Below are 21,189 nucleotides of genomic sequence, written 5' to 3'. Positions count from 1 at the left end.
ATCAAGTTAAGAATAATCATGTTAGTATTGCTAATGAGATGGATGCTCCTGCTAATAAGGTTACTAATGAACTTGTTGTTCAACTTAGAAAGGCTAATAAATAGCAAATTCCTTCTAATCACTACTCACCTAATGAATATATGCTCCTCAATGATGGGGAAGAACTTGAGTGCTACGAAAAGGTTATGGAAAGTGAGCAAAAGGCAGAATGGGTTGCAACTATGAAAGATAAGATAAAGTCTTTGCTTGACAATTATACTTTTGAGTTGGTCAAGTTACCTCAGGACAAAAAAGCTTTGCAAAATTGATGGGTGTACAGGTTGAAGAATGAAGAAAATTCTTCCAATCCATGATATAAAGCCAGATTATTTGTCAAAGGTCTTAGACAAAGAAAGGGAATTGATTTTGATGATATCTTCTCATCGGTTGTTAAAATGTCTTCCATCCAAGTTGTTCTTGGTTTAGCAGCTAGTCTTGATTTAGAGGTTCAACAAATGAATGTGAAGATTGCTTTCCTTCATGGTGATTTGGAAAAGGAGATCGACATAGAGCAATCAGAGGGTTTTATGATGAAGGGCAAAGAAAACTATGTTTGCAAGTTGAAGAAAAGTTTGTATGGCTTGAAACAAGCACCGAGGCAATGGTACAAGAAGTTTGAGTTCGTTATGATCCAACAGGCATTCAAGAAAACTAACTCTAATAATTGTGTTTTTGTGCAAAAACCTTTTGACAATGACTTCATTTTTTTGTTACTCTATGTTGATGACATGTTGATTATTGGTCATAATTCTTCTAGAATGGACAAGTTGAAAAAGGAGCTTGGCTAGTCTTTTGCAATGAAAGACTTAGGACCAACAAGATAGATGCTTGGCAAGCGGATCATCTGTGACAGAGAAACCAAGAATCTATGGTTATCTCAAGAAAAGTATATTGAGAGAGTACTTTAGCGGTTTTACATGGATAAAGCTAAAGTGGTAAGTACACTTCTTGTTACTCACTTTAGGCTTAGCGCTAGACAGTGTCCTAGTGATAAAGAGAAAAAAGACATGCAACATGTTCCTTATGCATCCATAGTAGGAAGTTTGATGTATGCAATGGTTTGCACAAGGCCTAATATAGCTTATGCAGTTGGTGTGGTTAGTCCTTTTCTTTCCATTCCTAGTAGAGAGCATTGGAAATCTATGAAATAGATTTTGAGATATCTCTGAGACACTCGCAGTTTGAAGATCTATTTTGGAATTGGGGAATCTGTTTTTTGTGGTTACACAAATTCAGACATGGCTAGAGATGTTGACTTTAAAAAGTTGACTTTTGGTCATTTAGTTACTTTTGCGAGGGGAGTTGTGGCTTGGTAGTTTAGATTGCAAAAATGTGTTGCTTTTGTCTACTACTAAGACTGAGTTTATTGTTACTACCAAAGGTTGTAAAGAGTTGCTTTGGATGAAGAATTTTGTGCATGAACTTGGTTTTACACAGTAGAGGTATGTTTTGTTTTGTGATAGTTAAAGTGTTATCCATCTTAGCAAAAATCCTACATTCCATGGTAGATCTAAACATATTGTTGCGCGGTATCACTGCATATGTGATGTTTTAGACTTTAAGTTCTTAGAGCTTGAAAAGATTCACACAAATGATAATGGTTCAGACATGTTGACAAAGAATCTACCGAGGGTGAAGTTTGAAGCTTGTCGTTTGATTGTCGATTTGGCAATTGCCTCCACTTGAGTCGAAGGGGGAGTTTGTTATGGGTCCTCTTCAAATAAAGCCCATAACTTAAATTTGTAAAAAAAAAAAAAAAAGAATAAGTATATATATATATATATATAAGGACTTTTGCTCTTTTTGAAAAAAGCATAAGTTTTTTGAAGTGCAGAACAGTGCTGACGAAAAAAAGAATAGGAGGAAATTTTTGGCATGCTTTGTGGTACCAATTGAAATGTGGTTTGTGGTCCGATTTTAATGAAATTTCAGTATTTTGTTTCTAACATTGTGAGCTTCAATCTGTATGATCAGATTGCATTTTTGTCCTCTCTATTTGTTGGGCCATGATACCATTTATTTGGGTTTTATGCATTGTTGCTTGGTGATTTCCACTTTGTTGATAGTGAGTACAGGTTGTTATGAGTTCTAGAATTGCTGGTTAACTCTTTGCAGTACTCATTGATCTTTTATAATGGATTATTTTTTTGGACTAAGTCCCGTGGTTTTTACCTCTCACATTAAGGGGGTTTTCCACATTAATGTTTTCTGTGGCTTTTATTTTGTGCATTTCAAAACTATATTTGCTGGTTGGAATATTTTGCTGGTTGGATATTTGCTCCTCACAGATTCTTTCAACTAGGAATTGCTTTTTCTGTATTGTTACTTCCGCTATATCAATACCTTTTCTCAGCATTGAAGATTTTTGCCAAATTAAAAATGATGAGTACTTGTGAGTTTAAAAAACTTTTCTTTAAATTTATGCAAACTAATAAACCTTTGTAAAAGATTTGATTTTCAATACAAAAGTAGTTTAAGAAAGAAGAAAAGTTTGCACAAGACATTTATAGAGGTTCAACCTCCTTATCCACGTTCCCTCCCTTAGCTTTCCAAGAAGTTTTTAATCCACTAATGAAAAATGCTTTTTCAAAGTCTAAGCATAACCTTTCCAAAACAAAAAGCCTAAGCATAACCTTTATAACAACCTTTTCAGTGCTAAGATTTAACTTCTCTATCTTTTCAAGTAATTAAGGTATAATCAACATTAAGTTTTAATGGTTAATGTATTACCTTTAATTTGGATATGATGAATGAAAGATAAAGAGCTATAATGCCTCTTAAAGGCTGATGAGCTTGGTAGGTACAAAGATTTTACAAAGTAGGTGAATAAAGGATGAAGAATTTAAAGAATAATAAGTGTTACAATGAGAATTTAAAGAACAATAAGTGTCACAATAGGAAGACTTAAACGCAAGAAAGAAATTAATGAACTTGAGGTATAAATGTTACTTTTTTCTTTTTGGAATGTTTTTCTGAGTCTTCTTAACTTCAAAAATGAGTGGGAAGCTTCAGTTTATATGTTTGGAGACATTTGGAGCCATTGGACTTCATTTAATGCAAAAACTAACTATTATAGTTGTCTTTTTCATGCCTAGCAGACTTGAAGTATCGCTACTTTTGTCCAAGTATTGACACTTTTCTTTTGGGTTTAGCATAAGGTATCAATACTTGTATGATAAGTCCCAATATTCGAGACAGAATCGATACATATTGGCCATGTATCGATACTTTTGGTCTTGCTTCAAAATTTTTACTCTCGAGTTAAAATGTATCAATACTTCTAATGAAGGTCTTGATACTTATTGTTTGATATGAATGAGGTATCAATACTTTACTTATTAGTATCGATACTTATGACTTAAAGGCACTGTTTTTGACCCGTTTTAAAATATTTTCTTGTTCAAACACTTAGTCATTTCATTTTAAAGTTCAAGGGGTCTTTTAAATTATTTTAAAAACTTAGGTTTGCAATTTTGATAATATGTTTTAATCATTTCAAAACAAAGGTCAATTGTAAAGCTAATATTATTGATTAACAAGAATTATTTAAACTAATAATTAGTGTAATTGTTCTTAAGATTTCTTCTCAAAGAAAAAAAAAACATGGTTGTAAAATTTTCTTGAAGTATGCAAATTGGTCAAAGGCTCAGAAGTTACATACACAGTACTCCAAAATATGGTATGAAGTACATATATATATATATGGTATTCCAAAATATTAAGTATAGAATGTAAAATCAAATACAAGAAATTTGCAAAACCCAATTCTAAAAATTGTAATAAAAGATGGAAAAAAAAAGTAATAAAAACTATTCCTATAGCACTCACTACAACATTTTTTACCTTTGGTTGCAAAAAAAACTTACAGTCATAGGTGAAAAATATGCAGCCTTAGGTTAAGGCTGCACTTTTTCTGAGTGCAACCTTAGCCAATGAATGGAAAAGTATGGCTACACTTATTTATGGGATTCAATAGCAAAATTAAAGTGCAACTGTATTCTATATGACTACAATCTTAAATCATATGGTAGCATATAAAATGTGCAGCTAAAAAGTATAAAATACAGACACATATAACCTTTTAATAGGTGATAGAAAGACATGCTCGCAAATCATAAAATCAAATTGTAGAACTAATGCCTCAAAAATCAAATGCTTTAAAAATCATTTTCAAAGGTCTTTACAATGTTTACAATATAGGGTTTCCTCAACTAATTTTAGTCATCTCTCTCTTTCTCTCTTCTTCTCTCTAACTCCTCTCTATACATATTTGTTTGTCTATTCTCCAATCTAACAAAACCAGCTAACATTACAGTTCCTAGCCTTCCTTACCTACAAAGATTAAGTTGCAAGATAAAATTCATTTGCAAGTAGTTCATATAATAGGTAATATTTTTTCTAAAAAGCATAATTATACTAATCCATCACCAATGGATGCCATGGCAAGTCTTTTGTCTTATTAGCCTAAGACTTTAATGGCATAAAAATTGGTGTGGTAACAGAGCTGTACAATTACAATAAAATCTCTATGAAGTGGCTAAGTTCAGCAGGGACAAGATGAAAAAGAAGACTGAAAATAGTAAAAGCCAAAAGCAAGGTAATAAAGAAATGCTCCTGTCACAAAAATAAAATCAGAGCCAAACCAACAGACCTCAGGACCTTGCTGCGTTCCACTAATAGAAACTGCCACCAAAAGATTAAAAAAGAGACCCCTAGGATTACGAGTCATCAAAAACAAGGAAGCTCCCAGCAGAGAACAATACATCAAAAAATCATGATAGGGATCTAGTAGAGAACAATACATTAGAAAACCATGATAAGGATCCAGCAGAGAACAATTCCAATGATAATACTAGAACAAAATTATCTTCAAAGCAATTACATAAATTAACATAAAATGACTTACAGCATTCACCAATAGCAGTATTTGGAATCAATTCTTCCAAGTATCTTGTTAGGCTCATTTGTTCGAAGTTGTGCCTTTATTCTTCCAAGAGCAGTAAGGAACATTAACTTTCACCATCTAAGAAAAGTAAAAATGATATCACAAATCATAAATCTTAAATTATATTACAAATTAGAACGTCAAAATTGTAAAAACTCTTAAAGTGATTGTAACTTACTAACCTTACAAATCTGATTTAAAGATATATTATCAAATATTTGGTGTTTGATTATTTGTTCCATTTCTTGACAATCAATCAACGATGATTCGTTAAGCTGCAAATTATTATAAGTAAAGAAACTTGAGAATTGAAAGAAAATAAAAAAAAATGGTTGCAATGGATGTTACCATTTGTGAAGAAGTTGATGGCCAGTCATTTATGGTTGAAGTTGCTGGCCTAGGAAACCTCATTTGTAATTGTGAGATCAACAAGTTAATTTGCTGCAAAATTTCTGATTTGATCGTTAGAACTTGATCTGTCATCTCAATCTTGATAGATTGTACTTGCTGCTCCAACTTTTTTTGCATCTCCTCTTCTAATTTATCTTTCACTTCTTTCATCTCATCCATAGCAACTCTTCTAGCATTTTCAACCATTCTTTGGGCATCCATGGAATCAAATGAAGGTGGTTTTTTCTTTAGATCTGAAGCAATCACACCTCTTCCGTTAAGATACACATGGCTAGCTTTGTTATGCCCCATTACATGAGCAAAGATTTCATTTTGAGGTTCAAGATCTTTAGAATTCTCTAAATTTTGAGATATTTGCTGCTTATATTCAAACTGAAATTAAACATAAATAATTATAATTAAATTATTCATGTTTATATGATCTTTCAATATAAAGTTTTTAGTCATACCAAAATTCCCATGCTTTCCTCATCCAATTCTCCATTCTTGTGTTTATGTGTCAAAAGAAACATATCAGCTTGGGATATTTCCTCTATGTTTCCCCTATTAACTTTCTGTATTAATAAAAAATAAAATAAATTACTAACAAAATAACTTACAAGTTAACAACATTATAAATACAATAAAGGGTAAAACTAGTACCATATATTCATGGTGATCCAATTTCTGTACAAAAGTTAATGCATTCCTCTGCTAAATAGCCCTCTGCTATACAACCTTTTGGATGATTTTTATTACATACATAAGATTTCATTTTTAGAAAATATATGTTAAAAAACATAACATTAATAATTTGAGCATAACTTTCTTAATGAAACTTAGCTAATAATATAATAATTTTACATACCTCTCTACAGGGTACATACAACGATATTAGACTGGTCCACCTAGTATACCTTCACGTCCCAAATGAATGGGCAAATGGATCATGATGTCAGAAAAAGATGGCGGAAAAATTCTCTCAAGTTCACAAAGAACCACTGCAATCTCTTTTTTCCAAGTGCTCAAACTCTTCCAATTAGATAACTTTGGTGTATATTCCTCAAAAGAAGGCACTTAGTCTAATCAAGACTTTGACCACATGTTTTGGCAATACTTTTCGAACAGCCATGTGAAGTACATTGTGCATCAAAAAGTGAGAGTCATAACTTTTTAGTCCTGAAACTTTACATTCTTTGAGATTGACACATCTTGAGATATTAGTTGCATGGCTATCTAGAATTTTCATTCCTTTCAAAACTTCACAAAGAACACCTTTTTCCTTTGAAGTCATTGAAAAGCATGCAGGAGGTAGAAGTATCTTGTCAAGTGCAAGAGTTCTAGGATGAAGCTCTTTTCTTATACCCAAATCTTGTAGGTCAAAACGACCTTTCAAATGATCTTTTGTTTTGCCATCAATATCTAGAAGTGTGGCAAGTAAAGAATCACAAACATTTTTCTCTATGTGCATTACATCTAAATTGTGACGTAAGAGATTATACTCTCAATAAGGTAGCTAAAAAAATATACTTTTTTTCTTCCATGGATTATCATCATCTGCATGCTTTTGAGTCTTTCCAAATTTATTATTAAAATCCTTCAATACTTTTAACACATCAAACCCAAAAAGCAACATTGGTGAAAAGCCCAACTTTATAGTTCCATCAAAAGATTTCTTATCATACCTCCATTTATGATTTAAATCCAAAAATCTTCTATGCCCCATGTAAACATTTTTCTTACTATGGTTCAAGAATATGGAAGAAGTTTCATAGTTACAAGTAGAACAAGCTAAGTATCCTTCAGTACATCTAGATAACATTGCATAACCTGGAAAATCACTAACAGTCCACGATAAAGCTGCAAGCATTTGGAAGTTTTGTTGGCTTGAGGCATCAAAAGTAGTAGCTCCAAACTCCCATAACTCTTTTAATTCCTTAATTAAAGGTTGCAGATAAACATCAATGTTGTTTGAAGGTGATAAAGGACTAGGAATCAAAAGAGATAATAAAAAGTATGAAGACTTCATGCACATCCATGGAGGTAGGTTGTATGGAATTAGTATGACTAGCCATATGCTATATGACAAACTCATGGTTCTAAATGGGTTAAAGCCATAACTCTCTTCATGCCACCTCATTGCCTTAGCAGTCTTGGAGAATAAAAACAACCTTTGGAGTCTTGGTTTCAAAGGAAAGTACCTAAGAACCTTTTTTGGGATTTTTCGAAGTTTTGTAGAAGTACTTGATTCTTGATCTTCATGATATCCCTCCCATCTTGAAGCTCCGCATATATGACAAGATGTTGCTTCAACATAATTTCCCCAAAATAGCATACAATCATTACAACATGCATCAATTTTCTCATACTCAAGGCCTAAACCTTTCATAATCCTTGCTGCTTCACTGTAGGATTTTGATAGTGTTTCACCTTTTGGTAATATTGACTTAAGCAACTCCAAAAACATGGTAATTGTAGCATTGCTACATCCAGTCATTCCTTTGATATTAAGCAATCTAATAAGAAAAGACAGCTTATTAGATTTTTTGCACCCAGGGTATACATCCTCCAAACAATCCTTCATCAATTCAAAAAATTTCTTAGCATCTAAATTTGGGCCCTTACCACCTTCTTCTTCATTGTCCTCAAAATAACCCATATGATCATCATAACCTTCTTGCCTCATAACATCTTGCACTAATTGCTCTACGTCATCATGCATATTTGACTCATCTCCCATACCTACATCATCATCAACACTCACAGAAGGTGATGACCTCTCCCCATGATATATCTAATGAATGTAACCTTGTGTCGTAACGTGCGGGTCCGGGAACCCGACCGCCAGACGCGAATATGAAAACTCACTAAAAAATTAAACTAGGAGTCGCCACCAATCTTTTTTACTAGGTGCGATTGGCCACCTATTGACTCAATTCTAATCGATGAAAACTTAAATTAATTTTAAGCCCACCGAAAAGAACCTTAAACTGGTCTACGATTTTCTAGATCTAGGTTCGGGAGTACGGTTACGCCCGGGGAAGGATTAGCACCCCCGGGACGCCCGTTCCATGAACGGTACCATTTTTAGATTATCCTATTGGGCTTTAATTTTTAATTTCACTATATTTTCTTAATTATTATTCTTCTATTTTATCTCCTAATGGAATGCAAATGGGTGGCAAGATGAAATGCATGGCGTGAGATAAAAATGTCCGACGAATAACCTTTTATCGAGGATATTTTTCCGAATCCGTCCATCATGCTGGTGGGACTCGGGGTATTCTCTCACCTAAGAAATTATCCGAGAAACTCACCTTCGCTAATTCGATGAATAATTCCCATCATCGAAGTCATCGTACGTTTTCTTCTAAAATAATATTTTTGTGCATAATGAACCTAATTCGGGCAAAAGCCTTTTATTAAAGATGGTTCTCGAGCCCTCCCATCATACTGGTGGGACCCGAGGACATCTTTTCACTTAGAGAACTTTTCGAAAAATACCCGTCTTCGCAAGATCCTCGGAAGATCCCATCATCAGGGCTTAAACTCGAAAACAGAAATATTTATATGCAATGGTATACATGATGCAACATATATATGCTAGGCTAATACAATTATCTATTTTATTTTTTTTCATTTTCTCATTGTTTAATTATTATTTTTATTTTATTTTTTATTATGTTTTCTATTTTATGTCTAATCATTATTTTTTGTACCTTACATTTTTTATTCTAAATTTCTCCTATATTTTCCTTTTATAATTAGGTAAATTATTTATGATTCCATGTTATTTTTAGTGAACAAAAATTTTATTATTTTTTTTATTTTATTTTATATTTTTATATTTTGTATAAATATATATATTTTTTATATTTCTATATTTTTTATTATTATTATATTTTTTCATAAACAATCTTTTATCCAAACCTAAAGCCTAAAATCTTATTGTATATATATATTTATTTAATTCTTTTTTCTTTCTTATCTTTGTCTTCACATTTTTTATAATATAGTTTATGCCACTTAATATCCAATACTTAATTTTAAATTAGTTGTTTTTTATTATTATTTATTTATTTATTTTACTTTTCTATTTATTTAATATCATGTATATTGCATTTTCACAAATTAATTATTTACTATATATTTGAATTATTTATTTATTACCTTTTTATCTTTTTTTTGTTATTTATTTATTATTTTTATTGAGTAATTTTTGTATAATCAAATTCTTTATTTATCAAAACTTCGAGATCTTGAAATCGAAGCCCTCCCATCATACTGGTGGAGTCTTGATTCGGATTTCGAGCCTAGAAAACATAAGCCCGGGATTGCGACTTCTCGCGTCTCGATCGATTATCCCATCATCGACACCAAGTTAAATGATTCTTTATCTATATTAAATAATCTATTATCTCATCCCATTTTTATCAACTCTACATTTTACGTAAAATTATCTCCTTTGATTTGTTTGTCATTCTACCGATCTTATTCCATTACATTTTACATGTATATATACTATATATTTAGTTTTAGCAATTAGATGTATTTCTTTGTTTTGTTATATATTTATTCATTTTTTCATCTACCTTTGTAACCAAATATCTATCTCTTCATAATTTTATTATTACTTATTATACATTTAAATATATATATATATATATATATATATATATATATATATATATATACTCCTATATTCTTATCTATCTCCATTTTTTACATTTTTTATATTATGAAACATTCTATTTTTATTCTTACCTATTTCATTTTTTTTTTTTTTTGTTTTTAACTAATCATCTTTAAAATGAAATTCTTGTCATTCTACCCCTTTGCATCTTTACACTTTTGCTCAAACTAATTTCCCTAATTACAGAATGCTATTTGAAGATTTTAAAGCATTATACTAAAATGATTTAACTTTGCTATATATCATCAATCACCACAATAAACCCAATTCATACAAAACACAATAAATTATGAAAAAAATATGATTTTTTTTTTACCTCACTTGGAATTATATGGCAGCCCGGGTGGAAGGATCACAACCCACTGCACCCTTTTGCCATGCGCACCATGGGTAGCTGAAGAAATGACTTTATCCTCTCTTGAACGGTGTCGTTTGGAGCCTCTTTTTGCACTGAGGTATGGTTTTCGTCCTTTCCTCCCTGTTCTTCTTGTTCCTGACTATTATGTTGCCCTCTTTCTAAAAAATAATCTCCATTTGTTCTCTCATGCTCTCTTTCTTCTCTCCACCCCCCACCGGCAATGGGATCCAAGGCTCTTGCCGTCCACCTTTCACCGGATCTGATGCCGCGGCACTAGGCTCACTCTTCCTTCCCTTGCGCCGACAGCCGCTCCTCTCTCTATTCCTCCGCTCAGCTCTTCTTTCCCTTGCGCCGGCAGCAGATCCTTGGCGCCAATCTGCAGCTGGTATTCACGCCGGTGACGCAGGCCAGGGACTCGATCCTCTCTCTACTTGTCTGTGATAACCGAGCCTTGCTCTCCCCTAAAAACCCAACTCATCCCCTCCTTTCTAGCCGGCAACATCTCACCCAAAACTGAAACACTCCCAGTTACTCAGAACCTCTCCTAAAAATCTAGATCTTCCCCTAAAAATCAAAACCCACACTCTAAAAAATCAATTGCTATTTCTCCTAATTTTTTTTGATCAATTTTTCAGTATTGATTGTGGATTTTCAATTGTTAGGAAGCTTGCTAGGGATTTTTTGATTGCTTGTTCTTGTGGCTAGGGATTTGTTGGCTGCTAGAGAATAGGATTTCTTTTGGGTTTTTTTGGTTTCCATTTTTTTTGCTTGCAAGTTGTGCCTTGTTGCTTTAGCTTGCCAGATCCCCCTTTCCATTGCTACAGTGCCCCTCCCCTTTATACCCGGTTTCTGAGCACTGGGGGGGCACGTTCCACTACCCTGCCAGACGCGAATTTTTCGCGTCTGGCAGGGTGAGGGAGGTGCCTGGCAGGGTGCGTCCACACCCTGCCAGTCGTACCTCTCTCCCCTCTTTTTTCATTTCTTCTTTATTTTTTAATTTTTATTATTTTTATTATATTTTTTTTAATTCATTTTTTTGTTTATGATTTTAGTGTCTACACCTTGATCAATTCCTTTGCAAATAAGATGATTATAAACTTCATCCTGATCTTTCCACAAACAATTGTTACAAGTCTTACAAGGGCACAAAATCAATCCTCCCTTTGACCCATTTGCAAATGCAAAATCAAGAAATTGCCTAACTCCATCTATGTATCCTTTACTCAATCTAGAACAACACATCCAACTCTTATCTATCATCTTTACAGAACTATCCAAATTCACTAAAAAAAATACTATTGAAAAGTAAGTCTACTCACGATAATTCTATATAACACAAGATAGAAATATATAACAACATTATAAAAAATAACTAGCATTAAAACAGTAACAAACATGTATACTTTTGTCTACATGCATACATATAAAACAATATAATGTTTTAGACTCAAAGACCAAGATGAACCTTGACCCTAAATACAAAATAAGATTAACAGTATAAGAAGAAATAAAAACAACATATGGATAAAAGATAATCGTTAACTTATTCCATCTTAATAATTTCCAAAACTGCCTTGATGTGTTTAAAATACATACCCAGACAGCTTGCCGGAACTGACGTATCAGTGGATGATTCTGTGGACTTGAAGATGAACTAGCCTTGACCTTTTCAAACTCGGTATCAAGCAACTTCTTAAAGTCAGGTAACTGTAGTTAAAACATGGAAGCAACAGATGACATTAATTCAATAAGTGTTAGTATACAAAATGATATTAATTCAATAAGTGTTGACATTAAATGTTAACATTAGATGTTGCTATTTTAGATCCTTAACAGCGACAATGTGGAAGAAGCTGCAAGGGATACTGATGGATATTTCATTAAGAGTGGGATTGTCACAGTAATCAAGGATGCCTTGATTCCAAGTGGAACTGTAATATGAGAAAGTTACATGTTGATGCTAACTAGAGCTACTGTTCCGCTAGTAATTCTTGAGAAAGTACTGCAATAGCATATTACTTCCACTTTCCTTCAGTTAATCTCTTTCTCGGATTATCAGAGATGAAGCATATTACTACAATGTAAAAATTGTATTATCAGAGATGAAGCATTAGCAGATGCAAAATGCCTGCTGAGATATAATTTCATCAGATATCCTCATCCAATAACAACTTTTAGCTATTTACGTAATCAACGAGGATGAGAACAACAAATGTAGTATTACCCAAACACATAAATGTTGTGCTTAGTAAGACTAACAAAACAAAGAGTAACAAGCTGAGCAAATGACAAAAAGAAAAAGAAGCAACAAAAAAATCTTAAGAGGAAGCGGCTTCAGACTTGAATGGTGTAGAATACTAGAAGCAACAGATGCAAAAATAAAAGTGCATCTAAAATTGTCATTAAAAGTTATTTATGTTGTAGTGACTGTTACTAGCTAGGAAAAGTATTACAGCTAAAAAAAAATACTAATACAATTGTACTAATAATGAATAGCTTGGAAAGGTGTTAATATACATATAACAAATATGGAGGCGTTGTTTACTAGTCTGTTTTTATAGAAAATGCTAATAAACTTTCAATCTTTGATTGAAAACAAAGATTCCTAGATCAAAGAGAAAGACCCCTTTATCATTTCTAGCTTGTTCCAACTTACGTTGTTTAATGTTAAAAGCTTACTAATTATAAGCTGACTTGACTTGAGATTAGTAAGAGTAGAGCTTGAGCAAATTCTCTTTACATCATACCTATTTATGTCAAAATTGGTTACAGCACTTGTCCCTCTAAACTTAATTGCAGCAATATCATAAGCTTCAGCTGCTTCTTCTTGTGTGCCTATAATGTAGAATATAAGTTATAACATTGCATATCATAGTTAGGATTCTTTGGGAATTGACAGCTTAACTACATTAAATTTTATAAATAAAAAGTGAAGGACAAAATTTTAATCCAGCTGCCAATTTCATCAAAGCATGTCTTTGAATTACCTAGCTGAGCAGTATAAAGGCGATTGTAATGAAGATAAGCACTATCATAGAGCTTATAACACAGTTTCTTTAAGTCAATTCCATCATCAACTAAATTACAAAAAAAATCAAAGGAAAAAGCACTGAAACTTACCTATGTCAGATTCTCAAGCAACCAAAGTCATCTTACTCCTAGAATCAAAGAGACAAAATAGAAAACATTAACTGCAATCAAGTAGAAAATAAAAGAAAGAGAAAATTAATGAAAACGAAAATCCAATTTAAAAATATCTCACAAATCAATAAAAGAAAGACCAACAACCCTAAGCAACCCTATATTGATATCTATATTTTCTAAGCAACCCTAATTTGCGATCAAATCCTTAATTAGTGTTATAGGAAACCCTAATCTAAACTTGACCTACATAAATCATGCTTAAAATAAAAGAAAATCAGAGGAGAAATAGAGTGAGTACCTGAATCAGAATTAGAGAATTGAATATGAGTACTTGCCTGAACACAATAAAAAAACTCTATTCAACATTTGTTCAAAATTCCCAACTATCAAATTTCAAATAGATTTGAAAAAATAACAAACAAAAATAACATAAAATCAAAAGAGTTGAGAAAATCACTGAGGATTTCTTTTCATCTGTGTCAACCGAGAATGTTCTTAGTAGCCAAAGAAAGCAAAAGAGAATTGATGAATCGAGAAACAATGATTTACCTGTCTTAGAAAAATTGAGAGTAGATCAAATAATTTGTACGGAGCAGAGCACTTGGGAATTGAAATGGGCAGGCTCAAATATAGGAACAGGTCTAGGACTACGCATACGACACAAATCCATTTGAGTTAATTTAGTTACATAACTAAAATTTTTTATGCTTTTATTTTGTGGGATTTTCTCTTCTTAATTTTTTTTATGGAATTACACTTCAAAGAGTGTAATTAAATTAAATGTATTAAAAGCAATATGATGAATTTAGTTACATAAGAAAAAATGCAGCTAAAATTTTACAGTAAAAGGGTAAAAATGTTGCAGTGACTATATTTAAAAATTGAAGTGTACGTCCAGGAAGCAAGAATGGTGGCTACAATCAAATCACAGATTGGTAATTCAAATGCCTTACGAATTCAGGAACCAATAAGGCATGACAGTAATCATTCTACAAGACTTACAATTGTTCAAAGTACTCGCACAAGAAGGTGAGGAATAACTCAGTTTCAATAGCAAAATATAGGAATTGTGAAAATTTAAGAGGTAAGAAATAATTAAATTTAGTAGGAAGAAAATTACAACAGTGAGTTACTAGAAAAATGCTTACAGAACAAAGTTTTAGCATATCTGCAAAAGAAAAAAAATAATAGATATAAATATATATATTTATATATATATATATACACAAAATCAACTCTACCAGTACCAGTATATATACGGGGTAACTCCTGACATCCCCTTCCTGCAAAACGTTGGCGGAAATCATGCCTGTCTCTCTCCACCCTGCCATCACAGAATTTTTCATTCCCTTATGAATAGGATTTTTCCAAATCCTTAACTGAAGAACTTTTACTACCATCTAATAGTAATGACATTGAAGATATATTGAAGGTTATCAAGAAAGTATTTATAAGATTAGTAAATAAATAATATTTGAATATTATGCACTCGAATATTTAGTTTATTGGTTGGAACACGATCCCCTATCTAGAGAACAAGTTCGAATCTCCCTTCTCCCACTTAAAAAAAAAAAAGTATTTGAATGTTAACTAAAATTGTTATATAGCAGTAGGGCTTTTTAGACAAGATTTGCGTATCTTATTATGATCTCTTGCACTTTTACTAAATCAAGAACTGGCCTTAATTGGATTATCATATAAACGTGGGAGATTTGTTGTTTGTTGGCATTTTAATATGAATTTGCTTACCAAACATTACAGCGAAACCTTCAACAGAGAATGTGCCTGCGTCTGTCTCCTTTCTAATTTTTTAAAACTATTATCTCTCTTATAAAGCCCTTTGCCCACTTAACCTTGGTCCTCATCAACTGCATTTCTCTAAGCACAAAAACCACTCAAGCACTTCGAAATTTTCATTAGGATATCATATGGCTTCAAAGGCTGGAGTATCGACTGCCCTCTTTGTCTCCCTCAACCTCCTTTTCTTTGCTTTGGTCAGCTCTCGCAATGTGAACTATCAACCTGCAGAGTCCAACGGTTTATCAAACAGAGTTGGAGAAAACTCTCATAGCCATCATTCGTCTAATCAAATCCAAAGTAACTCCAACAGTTCATCAAATGTCGGAGGTTTTGCAAGTGGAGGAACAAATTCTGATGATTCATCAGATGGAGTTGGAGAAAACTCTCATGATCATCATTCGTCAAACCAAATCCAAAGTAACTCTAATGGTTCATCAAATGAGGGAAGGTTTGCAAGTGGAAGAACAAACTCCGATGATTCATCAAACGGAGTTGGAGAAAACTCTCATGATCATCATTCGTCAAATCAAATCCAAAATAACTTCAACGGTTCATCAAATGATGGAAGTTTTGCAAATGGAAGAACAAACTCCAATGATTCATCAAACGGAGTTGGAGAAAACTCTCACAATCATCATTCGTCAAATCAAATTCAAAGTAACTCCAACGGTTCATCAAATGATGGAAGTTTTGAAAGTGGAAGAACAAACTCCGATGATTCATCATCAAGAGTTGGAGAAATTTTACATGATTTATTAAATGGGGATTCATCAAACGAGAAGGGATTATTAAACTTCAACGATTTATCAAATGGAAGTGGAGATAACTCCAATGATAATTCAAAAGATTCTACAACAAATTCCAGAAAACCTGTCGATATCCTCCCAGCGGCAGCCATGATCCTTGGTGCCCTCAACCAGCAGGGCAAGTCCACTTGTAACCCCCTGAACCTAGGTGTCTGTGCTAATCTGCTGAATGGTTTGGTGAAAGTTGAGCTTGGTGACGTATCAACCAAACCATGCTGCACCCTCATTCAAGGCTTGGCTGATCTCGAAGCTGCTGTTTGCCTTTGCACTGCCATCAAAGCCAATGTCCTGGGCATTGACCTCAACCTTCCAATATCATTGAGCGTCCTACTCAATAACTGTGGAAGGGAGGTCTCTTCTGACTACCAGTGCACCCCATAACTTTTATTTTTCTCTTTCAAGTACTCAAATAATGTTTGATTGATCTTCCTTCCTTTTTCTTTCATCCAGTCCATAATTTGACTTTGGGAGTCTTTGTTATTGCTTTCTCTTACTAATTCGTTCTTAAATAATGATGTTTCTTCGATGTCTTAATTTCTATTCTTTTTCTGATTTGTAATCTTGTATTCTTCATTCTTGTTCCCAAACAAGAACACTTTCTGCAATAAATATATTCTCACATGGAATAATTACTGGCAACCCGCTTTTAGCAGTTGAAATTCAATTTCCAAGTCTTGATGCAATGCATGGGAATTAACCAATCCCTATGACAAGTGTAGATGCGGGCGAAAAGACAAATTGCATTTATAAAGTTAATTTTTGGCTAATACAAAATATTGGAACGGATCTTTGTTTTCTTCAAATTTCATTTGTATATAATTTAAAAACCAAGTATTAGAATCAAGTTACCTGGGGTTTTATTTTCCTTTTATATCACCTTAATTACTTAATGAATGAATAAGGTTCATATCTTTCATTCTTTCTATTGAACTTTTGTCTAATGGCTGAGAACAATAGTTGATTTTTGTCACCTCTAGAATATTGAGACAATCAATTATAAGGTTTGACCAACTATAGCCAAAGGCAAAACATTTATTTTATCATCACAGACCAGTGTGTTAGATTATTATAAGATTGAGGTCAATCTTACCATGTCCATAATTTTACACAGACATAGATGTTTACTTGTCATTGTACTATTTGAGTTGAGTTGCATCAAATACTAGGATGGCAATAGGTACACTTTAACCGAGTACCCGCCGGTATCCAACTCGATTATTTATGGTTCAAGAGCTCAATATTTGGATTTGAGATGAATTTGAGTAGTAATTTACTACTCGTCTCAGGTTTAGTTTGTTTATATATAAATATGTATAAAATATATTGTATGCTTTTAAAAGGGATTAAACTTTGACTAAACTCTTTGACAATCAATAGCATTGCCAATTTAACCAAATTCATTTTCTGATATTATATGAAAACGAATTATATTTATTTTTTCCACTTAATCAAAGATATATGTATATTGTTTTGTTTTTACTGCATTCAATCAAATATGTGCATTTTTATTCTTTTACTTCATTCAATCAAGTCCGTGTATTTTTATTTTCAATTAAATAAGTTCTTATAACTAACAGCTGACTCAATCTAATTAATCAAAATATTATTTATCATTTTATATTCATGTAAGGTTGACATGTTGCTGAATATGTTACTATGATATAAAAGGCTGTAGCCACATACAAAACATATTGAAAAATGCTACCTTTACAATACCACATCATTTTTCGGAGTTTTAGCAACATTTGTATTTGCTGTCTAAACGTAGATTTGGTATGGTGAGATAGAAATAATTTGAACAAATTTGTAAAATATTTATTTTTAATAATATCAAATATTATAAAATTAAAACAATTAATAATACATGTTACCACGTTAAATCTTTTCGAAGCACAAAAGTAGTAATAATTACAATTTGTACTTGTCTCACTTTTATACACGTCTGAGTTATTACACAATATTAAAATCATGTGATAACATTTCAAAAAACAATTAAGTCATAACTTATACTAGATATCCAAATATAGAGAACGTACTATAATCCATACATTGTTTAACTGGTTGATCATTTTTCAAAATTTTCAAGCTGGTAACATATCGATCATGTGCACATGGTTGTCCATAGTTATCCCATAAAATTCATCATACCAATTACCAATATTTGATCTCATTCTCTTTTCTTAACTAATTGAATTTTTTATGCCATTATTCGTAAAGTTAAAATCATCAATAAAATATTTTCATGAATATTTTTTAAAATATTAATTAATACATGGATTGATATTTAATTTTATGTTAACCGTAAGATGACATGTGTCTTTTCTTTTTAATCAAATTTGAATATTATAAATCTTGTAGTTATTAAAAATTTTGATTCGGAGTTTTGAACTTGAAATAAAAAAATAAAAAAAAAACTTGTAATATTGTTTAAGATAACTCAACTTGTTACCATTTCATTTTAGATCGATTTAATTAGGGTTTTAAATAAAAGAGTGCACTTCACATTTACTTAATATATTATACATTTATGAACAATTGAATATCTTATATTGTCACGTATGCTTCGATGATGCATTGTCATAATTAGTATGGTATGCGATATTCTAATGGATACTTTACTGATATTTTTCAAACTTCATGTGCATATTTGATAACCAAGTTTCATAAATTTTTACTAATATTTTTTATTTTAATGGCTGAGAATAATATATTTGATTAATTGCCACCTCTAGAATATTGGATTAATCAAATGATAAGCTTTGGGAAAGTACATGTCTCAACAAGCATTTACTGTATGTCAAAGATAAGTGTATTAGATTGATGAAGATAAATTTTTTACAAATATTATTGTCAGAAAGGGCAGACATGGTGAATGAAGGAAAACGGCGCAGGCACAGAAAGAATTTCTCTGGACATTCTCATTGATTTTCTAACCTTAGGTCAGAGTATTACAAGGCTATATATATGTACAGCATTGAATTAGTTTAAGAAAGAATGAGTTTGTTTCTAACTAACTAATAATTAAAAGCTAACTAACTTTTAAAAAAGACTTAAATGAAGTGCTGCGTTTTGTGCTTCCTTGGTCTTTTATTGAAACGGTGAGTTTTTGATCCTCTGTTTTAATCTTTTTTCCCAGCAGAGGACTTCTTCATTCTTTGTCTATGTTTATGCTTCCTGGAAAGCTTATTCTCACTGCTGATCCAGTCAATGTTTAATAATTATAATCATTTGAAACTCCAATTTGGAGATTTTATATTCAAATTTTAATATATATATATATATACATATATACACACATGAGAGTCTGTTCTTTCTTTTGTCTTTTGGTCACAATTCACAAGTCTTTCTAAATTTTTTGATAATACTCAATCGCTGTGCCCATCATACAATCTCTTGCTTCAACTGTCTAGATCTAGATCTAGTTTTATATATATATACTCTCCAACTATTTGATTTTGGGCTTTTATTTAATGCAATTTCTTGGGCAAATCTTGTTGGTATCTTCAGCCACTCTTATCAAGCAAAATCTAAGACAATAGTATTTTGTGTGTGTATATATATATATATACCAGTTATTAGGTGTTATATTTCTAGTATATAACAGAGAACAATATGGCAAAGATACTCTGTTATAAAACTAAAAACAGAGGCTTAAAAAACTTTGAAAGAAAGGCTGTCGATGGTTACAAGAAAACTGCAAAACATACTTCATTGATCTGATTGAAGTACAAGTTAAATATGCAGTAAGCATGACTAACACTTGTAACATACTATAAACACAAGTGTTATGGCATAAGGACAACAAACTCATGCAGCTGTACACGTAGGAGATGGAATTAACAGAAAGCATGCATGACTAATGACCAGTACAATGAAGCAAAGTATAACAAAAGCTTGACAAGTGTACATTATCATGGAAGTATCAACTTAACATTAGGTTGATGCGGGTGCAACTTGATAGTAGAAATTTTGTATAAGAGAGAGACAATTCTACCCTTTTTCTCACATACATCATCAATCAAACTACATGGAAGCCGGTCATGGCCATCCCTCTTCGGTTTCTGAAGAAGAACACGACCACCCTAAAAACCATGGTCCCATTTTCACACCATTCCAAGGATTTTGGTTTTTACCTCAATTGGTTCCAAACATCATATCCTTTCAGAAACATTTCCAAGCTCTTGATGACGATATTATTGTAGCCAGCATGGCAAAAGCTGGCACTACTTGGCTAAAAGCACTTGTTTTCGCCGTTGTGAACCGCACTCGGTATACACTACTCTCCGAAAGCCCCTTGAATACTGCAACCCCTCATCAACTTGTACCGTATTTCGAGATGACATTGTTCAACGAAGATCATGGCATTCCCGATCTTGCTACCATTCCATCCCCAAGGTTGTTTTCCACCCACCTGCCTTACTCAGTGCTAGCACAATCCATCAAGCAATCCAATGCCCGAATTGTGTATGTCACTCGCAATCCTCTAGATGTCATTGTCTCGTTTTGGCACTTTCTTAGAAGCAAGCCGGAGCATGCGAATTGGCCCTTTGAGGAATGTTTTGAGAGTTGCTGTCGAGGTGAGGAATACTGTGGACCATTTTGGGATCATGTTTTAGGGTATTGGAAGGAGGGCTTGGAGAAACCGAACAAGATACTGTTTCTCAGGTATGAGGACATGAAGAGAGACCCAACGCTGCAAATAAAGAGGATCGCTGAGTTCTTAGGCTTACCTTTTTCTATGGAGGAGGAAAGAGATGGAGTGATTAAAGAAATAGCCAGGTTTTGCAGCTTTAGCAATTTGAAGAATTTGGAAGTGAACAAGACAGGAAGACTCCTACCTTTTACACCTGATAATAAGCACCTTTTTAGGAAAGGTGAGGTAAGTGACCACGTTAACTATCTCACCCCATCTGCAATTGAACGTTATGGTAAAATTCTTGAAGAAAAATTGAGTGGATCTGGCTTGGCCTTTTAATCTCTCTTGCTAAAGGTACTTCTTATAGCACAAATTTCA

At 32.6% G+C, this 21,189-nt stretch overlaps 2 protein-coding genes and 2 pseudogenes across 10 annotated transcripts; 2 read left to right on the top strand and 2 right to left on the bottom strand.

Moving 5' to 3' along the window:
• Nucleotides 1-4,155: 4,155 nt before the first annotated feature.
• LOC18587101 (uncharacterized) lies at nucleotides 4,156-14,264 on the bottom strand. 9 transcript variants are annotated; one of them, XR_016028822.1, is made up of 9 exons: nucleotides 14,119-14,263; nucleotides 13,546-13,583; nucleotides 13,173-13,260; nucleotides 12,022-12,132; nucleotides 5,845-5,949; nucleotides 5,333-5,628; nucleotides 5,167-5,259; nucleotides 4,946-5,062; nucleotides 4,156-4,722 (listed from the first exon to the last, which is right to left on the bottom strand). XR_016028822.1 is itself a non-coding variant. In XM_088810595.1 (9 exons), the coding sequence occupies exons 7-9, from the start codon at nucleotides 5,594-5,596 to the stop codon at nucleotides 5,000-5,002; spliced, it is 420 nt and encodes a 139-aa protein (XP_088666721.1). In that variant the 5' UTR covers nucleotides 5,597-5,628; nucleotides 5,845-5,949; nucleotides 10,384-10,938; nucleotides 12,022-12,132; nucleotides 13,173-13,260; nucleotides 13,546-13,583; nucleotides 14,119-14,263; the 3' UTR covers nucleotides 4,156-4,999. The 9 variants fall into 9 exon arrangements, 7 of the variants coding, with proteins under 7 accessions (XP_088666721.1, XP_088666720.1, XP_088666722.1 ...); XR_001929946.2 differs by having other exon boundaries at nucleotides 4,156-4,371; XM_088810595.1 differs by adding an exon at nucleotides 10,384-10,938 and having other exon boundaries at nucleotides 4,156-5,062.
• Nucleotides 5,928-9,034, bottom strand: LOC148760471 (uncharacterized; annotated as a pseudogene).
• A 1,196-nt stretch (nucleotides 14,265-15,460) lies between the features above and the next one.
• LOC148760470 (uncharacterized) lies at nucleotides 15,461-16,569 on the top strand. Its single transcript, XM_088810501.1, has one exon. It carries the CDS (start codon nucleotides 15,498-15,500, stop codon nucleotides 16,554-16,556), a length of 1,059 nt encoding a protein of 352 aa, XP_088666627.1. The 5' UTR covers nucleotides 15,461-15,497; the 3' UTR covers nucleotides 16,557-16,569.
• A 3,633-nt stretch (nucleotides 16,570-20,202) lies between these two features.
• LOC148760469 (cytosolic sulfotransferase 15 pseudogene) lies at nucleotides 20,203-21,150 on the top strand (annotated as a pseudogene).
• Nucleotides 21,151-21,189: the final 39 nt, after the last annotated feature.

This window comes from Theobroma cacao, chromosome 10 (genome assembly GCF_053813885.1).
Source record: "Theobroma cacao isolate CCN51 chromosome 10, ASM5381388v1, whole genome shotgun sequence".
Lineage (NCBI taxonomy): Eukaryota > Viridiplantae > Streptophyta > Magnoliopsida > Malvales > Malvaceae > Theobroma > Theobroma cacao.
Note: the sequence above shows the minus strand (reverse complement) of the source record. Positions and strands in the feature narration are given on the sequence as shown.

Bases quoted from the DNA above. Each gene is read 5' to 3' on its own strand.
- LOC18587101 (XM_088810599.1), bottom strand. From the start codon at position 5,596: ATGGATGCCCAAAGAATGGTTGAAAATGCTAGAAGAGTTGCTATGGAT. The intron at 5,260-5,332 runs GTAACATCCATT...AATAATTTGCAG, and splicing joins CATCAACTTCTTCACAAATG to CTTAACGAATCATCGTTGAT. The intron at 5,063-5,166 runs GTTAGTAAGTTA...TACTTTTCTTAG, and splicing joins CTTTAAATCAGATTTGTAAG to ATGGTGAAAGTTAATGTTCC.
- LOC148760470 (XM_088810501.1), top strand. From the start codon at position 15,498: ATGGCTTCAAAGGCTGGAGTATCGACTGCCCTCTTTGTCTCCCTCAAC.